This window comes from Lygodium microphyllum, chromosome 10 (genome assembly GCF_053477565.2).
Source record: "Lygodium microphyllum isolate KBCC chromosome 10, Lygodium_microphyllum_v1.1.10, whole genome shotgun sequence".
NCBI lineage: Eukaryota > Viridiplantae > Streptophyta > Polypodiopsida > Schizaeales > Lygodiaceae > Lygodium > Lygodium microphyllum.
This window is the reverse complement of record NC_141144.1, coordinates 120,099,626-120,109,380: the sequence shown is the minus strand read 5'-3', so window position 1 is coordinate 120,109,380 and position 9,755 is coordinate 120,099,626. Positions and strand designations below refer to the sequence as shown.

Here is a 9,755-nt window from a genome sequence, read left to right as displayed (position 1 = left end):
AGTAAGCTTTTTAATAAGCTTCTTCTTTGAAGCTTATAACTTATCCCTTAAAGCTTTGAAAGCTTTGAAGCTATGGAGGAAAATTTATTATCTGTATCAACCACTTGATGAAGGAACTATCCGCGTGGTCCTCCACCTATAGGGGCTGGTCCCTCGCGATCTGAGTGTACAGCAGGGGGTTCTTGACTACCAAGAACACGCTGGTATCGACCGTTTGCCACGAGACTGACTGTAGAGCTCGATCGTTCCAGGAGCTCCGCCTTCACATGAGATGGTAAGCGATTGGAAGCTCTCGATCTCAGCTTCGCTTTAATACTACTGATGCACAGATCGATCGCTGTATGCGCGCGTAGTGAGCGTCAGAAGGTCACCAAGAACAAAAGAACTCTTCGTTTTACACAAAAACCAATGAAGAAAGCTTGCACGACATGAACAAGAGACCAATTGAGTACAATCTCCCCCTATGCCTTGTGTGAGCACTCCACAAAGCATGTATTTTATATATTATTCATCTTCAAGCTCAAGAAATAGCCCAATTTACAAAATAGCATGCTTTAGCTTTCGTGCCACTAAAAGAATTAAAGATATTGGGCGCCCAAGAAGTTAGGTGGTACCCAAATACAATGTCCAATACAAATATTTAAATCGTGTGCCCATGCGCATACAAAAATAATAAATATCAAGCACTTTAATAAATAAGCACGACAAAATATAGGCGGCATGCCTAAGATACGCGCCCATAAAAAAATTATGATAATTTGAATACACGCTATCCTCCAATGCTTCCCACTGCCACCACTGCTTGCTCTACACATCAACTGAAGCATTCACAATTGTTAGAAAAATAATACAATTAAACCAACAAAAGTGAATACCTAGCAGTCTTCAGCTACAAAAATAAATTGGTTAGAAATCAATCCTAACCTTAATTTATTACGAGTGCGCACTCAAAACTCATAAAAGTTTATTAATTTAAATATGTATTTTGTGGAATCACGTGCTATGGAATCACCCACTTACACATTAAATTAACAAAACGCCCGAAAAGGATAGGCGTCCCCATCGACTTTTCGCACAAAGAATCCACTTTGTGTATGAGCCCCGGTAATAATAAAATTTTACGGAATCCACCGCAAAACCTCACGAAATCCACGGTGGAATATGCCTCCTGGCATCATCTTGTTGCCTTGATATCCTTGTCATTTGTAGATATAAGCATTTGTATCCAATCCATGCGATCCTTGAGCATAAGAATAGATCAACTCACTAGTCTAGTTGATGGACAATGACTTGTATGTCCTATGAGAATATTAGGCATAGAATGTAGGTCCGTTGATCTTACGAGGAGTCTCATAGTTGGATATAGCCTTCATATCCTATTATGAGAGATCTTGCAACTAATCAGCCTAATCTTACAAATTCGATTGATGAAAAACTTCTTACTCGAATGTTAGAGATGGAATATCCTATCGTATTTCTTAAAAATGTCCATGCTAGCTCGGTGTATCACATAAATTTAAAGATAATAGAACCCCAGTCGAAGAAAACTAAATCAATCTCATTTAGACATTTCTTTAGTCATATATAATTTCTAGATATAGTATCCATGCAAAAAAGTATATAAAACTCCACTAACTCCCATTCAAGCAAATCATGTACTTTCATATCAACTCACATGATAAAGATGACAATAAAATATATGTCTTGAATTGTATAAAAGCAATTGAAGAATATCAAAAGAAATGTTTGCATACTAAAATATGTTGAAGCAATAATAAAACACAAATATATTTGCATGAATGAATTAGTATGGATGACACCATTTGTGCTCACCATTATGAATGTTGACTACTTGAATTATCTTAGTTCTTTTGAAGTTTGAGCATGTACCATGTATCAATCTCAAGTAACAGCTATGAATATGTCCAATCAATAATACGGTACTCAAATGAGAGAGAGAGAGAGAGAGAGAGAGAGAGAGAGAGATACATACTCTGTGTGTGTGTGTGTGTGTGATCTAGCAGAAGAGAGCAATGGGCACATCAAGTTGTTCATGGCCATGATGAATGGAAAACTAATTTTAGATTCACTTAAAAAAGAATAATAATACTGCTACTTAGATGCTAAGTATCATTTTATAGAATAAAAATGGGAAAAGTATACAAAGTAAAGGATTCCTAAGCAACTCTTTTGGGGGCAAGGATAGCTCTTTAGAGTCACCACCATCTCCACAACAAAATAGTACATAGTACTTGCTAAATGATACAAACTACAATAATTGTCTTTGAAGGTTTGAAGAAAAAATATGAGCTTGCCCTAAGAAATCATTAAAACTATATATAGAAGGTCTCTAGTTCCAAGTACTTCGGCATTATTAATAAATAGAAAAGACATAAGGTTCAATCAATCCTTGCTATCAAGACCTCCTTACTAGTGAGACAAGCGAAGGAGAAGAAGAGAATGGCTTGGGGAAGTTACTACATGTATATCCTCTACATCACATGCATTCAAGGCCTACTTATAAATATCCTTATTTGTGAAATTTTCCTAATTAAAACAAGACCCTTTTCTATTCAATCTGTAAATAATTCCTTGATATTACACCCTTCAATATGTAAAAAATGTATAACAATGGTATTTTAAAAATACCTTATTTTGAACCCACGTGGTGCACACATATATTCATGAGTAACTTACCCGAGGAGAATGGTAGGTAGATAGCTTCCTCTAAAAGGATAATATCCAATAACTCACAAGGGAAAGTGGAAGTAAGCAAATTAGTACATGTGAAAAGGGGTATCTAGTCAATAGTACATGGAGGCATGACAATTGCAAATTGAGTGATATGGATCCTTTCACTTCAAATCATTATAAGATGGAAGGTTGAGTTTTTGAGAGTTGAATATCTTCATTAAGTCTATAGATTTTCATGTTCTTCATGCTTTTCTCTAATACTATTGGTGTTGTTATTTTATAGATTAATCTTGTGGATAGACCTCTCACTACCATTAAGATATTGCATCATCATAGATAATAGATGAGATCTTTGGATACACATTTTGAAGGAGGGAGCGATCATAAAAAAACAACTCTATTGTTGGCATAATGAGAGCATAAATATGTATAGATACATAAAGATCATTGTTTGGTTAATCCTATTGAGGTAAAATATTGGAATTGTGCATTTCATTGTAGCATTTTATATTGTCAATTAACATCCTATAGCATCTAATGTCATATATGTTCTACTATTTTATATGTTGATTGAATATAATGTATCTTTTTGAATAAATAATTATAAAATTGCATATGCAGTGAAATTAGAAAACCAAATGGAGTTATTAGTTACTATATCCTAGCCTAAAATTCAGCTTTAGCTATAACACTAAAATAAACATCTCCTAAGTTATAGATTTGCAAATAGAATGGAGCTATTATTTTGCAAGGAGTTGCATTAACATTCTATATCTCTTATTTGGAAGTATACATTAGTTATCACATAGAACTTAAGGACACCCTTGAAGGTGAGTATAAACTAGCATTGAAGTAATTGAGGTAATTATAAAACTAAGTGAAAAATAAATATGAAACTAAAAAATTGACATTAGATGAGTGAGCTACTTGAAGCAGTTCCAACTAACAAAGTTAATAAGAAGAGTTCTTAGCTTGCAAAAGATGAATCAAAGAGCATGCATGTATGGTGTAATCTAGGTAATCGTAGTATAGCTAAAATCTTGGCCATTAGGTAGATACTTGGTGGGGTTACTCATAAATATGTAAGTGTATCGTATGGGTTAAAAATATGGGATTTTTAAAATATCATTCTAAAACACTTTTCACATACAAAAGGGTGTCACATAACTGGGGCATTTGCAAATGGAATAGAAAAGGAGCATGCTATTATTGAAAATTTAGGTATTTTAAAATAAACCTCAAATGCACGTGATATAGAGGGTTTACATATAGTGAACCCTAGATTGATAGATGTATGCTTGCAATGATACTATTGAGTAGCTTGATGCATTATGTACCATTATGTAATGAGAGTGTATGGTGCTAATGTGCTTGTGCCGTTGATAGTATTTGCTGGATGTAAATAATTTTGGGAATATAGACCACAAAAAGTTAAACATTTGTGTAAATTCATACGATTGCGAGAAAGTGTAAGTTATCTTGAAAATACAATTATGGCTATTTTACTAGTTTCTACTAACTATAGAATGTGGAAATTTAACAACAAAGGGCCTTTTGCATAAATTGAGGACACTAGTTAACCAACCAAATCAACATTTTGAAATGACATTATTTTAAGATGCTATTTTATTTATATAGCATAGGGTTCTAATAAGCATATAACTCCATGAGTGAGTGCATGCGAATGCAGCCATGTGAAAATAATTTAGTGATCACTCTTAATAACCAAGTTGTCAAAAAGGATTGAGAAATATAAAAAAGCTTGCTTTCAACTTTAATGTATGAGGTGACTTTGACCCTATGGATTAGTTAAATTGAAATGTGCAAAAGGGTTTCATTTTAACAACATATTACTTTTTAGGCATGACATGATGATAGTACGCATGGAAGTTGATAAGCCGCCAAGGGTTCTCTTCTTGCAATAGTTCTTGAACAATGCTTTGGAGCTCCTCCGTAGTCTGCAGTATGCCTTGGAGAGCAAATTGAAGCACAACAAGGGAGACAAGGACTTGACTAGTGGGGAGGAGTAATGGGTGATGTGAAGGTTGGTCATGAAGTTTGTTGCGAAACGATTTGCATTGATCAGTGGCAAGAATTTCTTGTTGGAGTTTGTAATGTGGGCTTGATGGAAATCGCTGTGAAGGTCCGGATAAAATAGTTTCTGCAAGGACAGTTCGGGCTTGATTGAAGGCGTGGGAAAGGTGACTCTCCTGTGAGATTGCAGCCGGAATAGGGATGTCCACATTCACAACACTGTTGCATGAGTCGTTGGTGGTGCAAATGCTAGTTTCTTGTATGGTTGGTTGGGACAAGACTTGGATGAGGAAGGTTAATGTAGCGACCAGCTTGTCTTGAATGGTGATCTGCATGGCCTTCTCTAGAGACCCTCGGAGATGGTGCTGTATATTGTTCTTATTCACGATGGGTGCATGCTTGGTGAACATGTCTTCAGAAGCAGATATGGTGAAGCGGAGGTACTGTAGGAGGCGAGTCTGAGCAGCAATGAGGCGGAAGAAGAGTTGAGAGGGGAAGGGGGTGAACCAGAACTGGGGCTCGTCGGTTGCCTCCTTCACGAGTTTACGCTGGCGGGAGAGGGCGACTGCAAAGGCATCCGCTGTAGCTCTCAGCTTGCGGACTGAGCTGCGGATATGATCATCATCCTGATGAAAGCCGGTGCAGCTTGGGAGAAGGCATTGCGGGACGGGCTCGGCATCAGCTGCGCATGTGGCAAAGGCAGACAGGATGGTGAGGGATAAGGCTTTGAGGTTCTCGAGGCCGGCGATGGCGTCTGCTTTGACGAGCGAGGCGGCGCGGCGCGGAAAGACAAGCAACTCGACGAGCACGAAGCTCGCCATGCCTAGGAAGGCCTCAACGATGCGGACCACTGTGAAGTCCCTGTCGGCCGAAGCATACCCTGGCATCGATATCGATGATGGCGACGACGGGCCTGACGTACGCGCCAGGATGACAACAGCCCCCGTGAAGGCCGACACAGCCCCCGCGTACCCGAAGAACTTACTCTGCCGCAGGAAGCTCGTCAAGATCACCCACGGCACCAGCGCTGTCAGCCTCGCTGTCATCGACAGAGTTTGCGTCGCCATCGCTGTCACCAGACCGTATATCGAGCCTGCCACCGTCCCGAAGGAGCGCAGTACTGCCACCTTGAACGAGCCTCCCTTCGATGGCCCCATGTAGCCCAAGGCCAGGGTTATGTCCGCCCAGTAGCCCTTTGGCTCGTCGAACCAGAAGCCCAGGGAGGCTCCTACTGCCATCGCCAAAGCCATCTTGAGAGCAGTTTGCAGCTGTTCAGAGTTCGGCTTTAGCAGCTTCCTTACATTCTGAGAAGACGTGCTTAATCTCCTAATGCAGCTCCACTTCCAGCTCCAGCCCCATGCTGGCAAGAAGCTGTACTTGTGAAACTCCTTAGCTCGTACAGAAACAGGTCCTGCAACTGCAGTTCGGGGCACCTCATGATTTGCCCGAGCAGATGGCATATCGTGATTGCCATCATCGTCTACAGGCATATGCACCTCCCTATTGACTGTGGTGCAGCTATTCACATGGAGCTGCAGCTGGCTAGTATGAGCAACTGCACTGGAGGACTTTCTCGGAGGGTGGTCGACGCCCACAGCTGCAGGACGCAGGTAGTCCATGGTCCGCTCCGCAGCATGCCTCATATTAAAGAGAAAGAAATGGATCGCCAGCTCTTCTTTGCTCCAGTATATTGCATCATGAACAGACAACGACTCACCTGCAATTCCAGGTGTGGTCGTGCTGATCAGAAATTGAGCCATCTCTTGGTCAAAGCTTGTCAAGGCCTCCTTCCCCTCGTCTATTATAAGAATGTTTGGATAGTTCTTGGGGATTTTTGATTGGCCCTCTCGATTCGCATGCATTGATAATGCTGACTTTCCACTTTGTTGGCTGCCGACGCTGGCAGCGAGGGCCAGACACACCCAATCAGCAAGAGACACAATCTTATCTTTGAGCTTCCCAGGTATCGTCAGACTCAGCAGCTTGCAGTTAGTCGCAGTTGCAGCAGATGTTATGGCCAAGTCCATGCCCATAAGATCGTCGCGAACGGAGCTTACGAACGCTTTGACTGCAGACTGCGCGCCAGGTGAAAAGCCGCCACAGATGAGACGTCGAGCTTCCCAACCCATGTCGCGCTGCAAAAGTGTGACAAATACGACAGTAGAGAATAGTTAAACACCGTCTATCATCAGTATCTCGTAATTCCGACCACAATAATGAATATTATTATTTTGTACCTCTTTGGAGCTTATTTCATCACAGACTTTGGCTCCTAGCTCACGGAGTGAATTCGACTGAAAATGCATGGCGGATGAGACATAGGGGTAGTCCGTGCAGAAGGCCCCTACGGTAGCCTGAATCTGTTGGGACGTGATCAGACCAAACAATTTTGTCTCCTTGTGAATCTACAGCAACCAGTAGATATGTGAACAGTTAGTTGGTCAGAACAAGATCTTCGGACTAGTGGTACTCTACTATCTGCAGGACAACTCAGTCTAAGTTGAATTGGCACTCATAATACGAAATTGCAGGTACGATTCGTCAGTCTAGATTATAATCTTCAGTCAGAACAAATTGTAAGTTGGGTTGAGATTCATAACAGCTAACTGCAGTGATAACTAGGTCATAACTCGCAGTCATAATCAGTCTGCGTCGTAACTGGCAGTGGTATTACACAGTACCTCGAAGGATGCTAAGCGTGGAAAGGGCAGAAGCAATGCGATCATGCCACAGGTGGCGCCGACAATGGTGGTGCCGGCGAGCCGCAAAGGGAACAGGAGTTCTTCCATGTTCTCCTTCTGGGAGAGGGCGTTGACGAAGATGATGGCACTGTGAGCAAGCGCGACACGCTTGGCGAGGATGTTATCGCCATAGAGAGTGTTTCTGAGACGAGCGGGGCCGAGGCCGTAGGTGAAGAGGAAGGAGCTGGCGGCGATGCAGGCGACGGCCACACCGAAGGAGATGTCGCGAGGAGGGATGAGCCAGTGCAAGACGAGCATGGGAAGGCCCACGCCCTGGACGGTGCCCGCCACCACCCCGAGGGTGTCCTGGAATGCCTTCCCGAAGGTCGACTCGCCCACCACCGTCACCGCCATCACGTAGGCGAACACCGGGAACGTCACCCACCTCGCATGCATCGAGCCCAGCTGCATCACCAGCCCTGCCATGAAGCATGCCGATCCCGTCCTGAAGGCCACAAGCAGCCTGCACCTCCATAGAATTGCACCTTCCCGTTGCAGTGCCATATTCATTAACCTGTCGCAGAATAAATTAATTCATCGACATTAGCTGGTCGTACTTAAGGGACGTGACGAATTACTTATCTTTCGTAGCATGACTTAGTTAATAGCTGGCCATATCCTACTTAATTATGCCAGTATCTAAGCACGTGGTTCCAGTCAGGGGATTAGCAAGGATCAAAAATCTTACCAATGAAGTCATATACAACTAGCCACACACTGAAGGCCTTGGTACCTTCCCTCTCCCGCCAAGTCCCGCTTTTTATAAGGGAGCAAGGCTCCTGGCAAAATGTTCGCGAGCAACACGTGTGGTCCATTGCCTTCCTAAAGGCCGAGCATTCAGATAAAAAGCTGGCCTACCATCTCTCGAAAGGTGGCGAACACATCTCCCACATCCACTGGATCCACGTACAGACTACAGTAACACGATCGTCAGTTGTCATCCTGACAGCATCGTTAGCAATATCGGTGAAGTCGTCCATGAATCCGTCCATGAATCCGTCCCGTCATTTAAAAGTGAACTTTGTAGCAAGCTATAGTTGAGTGTGGATTTTAGTGGGATTAGTGGACCGTGGGGCCACACCTTAGTGCGTCAATATTTAAGGATAAGAGACGCTAGGATGCATTTGACTATGCCCACTAAATACTAATCACAATAAGACACACAACTATATTTTAGGCCTGTCTAGATATTCGACATTGCCGTCTATTTTACCAGTACTTTTGTTGTACGGGAAAGGGGAGCGTACATCACCCGATCTTCCGTGACCCTCAAGGCTTTTGACTTATAGTATTGTGAACTCTACAGTCTACTTCAGCATGTCAAAACCCATCCGTCACAGATGCATCTTTTAAACGGATTTTAATTCAAGTGGCAATTGTCGATATCATTTAAACGAATTTTAATTCACGCGGCAGTATTGCTTGCCGATAGCATTATTCCTGTACCCAATATTATGCTATCGTATGTAGGCTTTAGTTAAGACTAGCTTATGCCGTCTCGTACATTAAAGTGCCTTGGAGCACGGGAATATGGCATAGTTCATAACTGTATTAATTAGGACACTAATTATGCTTCCCTCCACTAAACATCGAATTCAAAGAAATCATTTTGGTGGAGATAGGAGAATAGTATATTTGTATTGACAATATTGTGCAACGGCAGATTGGGGTCAGATCGATTGAACTAATCGTTCGATCAAACCTTACAAACACAGCACAATCTTGTACTAAGCCAACAATGCACATTGATGTAATATATAAAGATTTTTAATTGTATTAGCACAATATTAATCCACTAAAAGATTGAGAGAATCAAGGCGCTACAATTCGCAAAGGCCTTAGTGATGGTGAAAAATGTCGCTTATACAACAACAACTAGCGTTGCTGCAATCACTGTTCTACGCCATCATTTAAGCATCATATCTAGCCACCACGTCTAGCCCCACCACTTTCGCCACTCTTTTGTGCTACTTAAGTGACCAGCAAAGAAACAGTTCGCAAAAATCACATATGCCATAGGGAATTGTTGCTTACACAATGTTTGATTGTTTTCTTAAAATGTAAATGGGTGTGATCTCTCATCTCCTATGTGATATATGTAGCACTCTCACTCCTCTCTCTTGACCTTACTCTCTTCCTCTGCCTCTTTGTGCCTATCATTCTATCTACATTTTCTATACTACAAGGGATTACGCCAAAGGACAACCACAATGATCCATTTCTTAAACTACAAAGGTCAAGAACAATCCACCATCAAACCGAGATCAAACCATATCTACGAAGTCT

General features: G+C 41.8%; 1 protein-coding gene across 1 annotated transcript; it reads right to left on the bottom strand.

Annotated features, from left to right (window-relative positions):
- Nucleotides 1–4,425: 4,425 nt before the first annotated feature.
- On the bottom strand, nt 4,426–8,195 carry LOC148030499 (uncharacterized). Its single transcript, XM_087686840.1, has 4 exons — nt 8,158–8,195; nt 7,410–7,983; nt 6,966–7,133; nt 4,426–6,863 (listed from the first exon to the last, which is right to left on the bottom strand). The coding sequence occupies exons 2-4, from the start codon at nt 7,977–7,979 to the stop codon at nt 4,545–4,547; spliced, it is 3,057 nt and encodes a 1,018-aa protein (XP_087542966.1). The 5' UTR covers nt 7,980–7,983; nt 8,158–8,195; the 3' UTR covers nt 4,426–4,544.
- Between the last annotated feature and the right edge of the window lie 1,560 nt (nt 8,196–9,755).

Bases quoted from the DNA above. Each gene is read 5' to 3' on its own strand.
- LOC148030499 (XM_087686840.1), bottom strand. From the start codon at position 7,979: ATGAATATGGCACTGCAACGGGAAGGTGCAATTCTATGGAGGTGCAGG. The intron at 7,134-7,409 runs GTACTGTGTAAT...TGGTTGCTGTAG, and splicing joins CACGCTTAGCATCCTTCGAG to ATTCACAAGGAGACAAAATT. The intron at 6,864-6,965 runs GTACAAAATAAT...ACACTTTTGCAG, and splicing joins ATGAAATAAGCTCCAAAGAG to CGCGACATGGGTTGGGAAGC.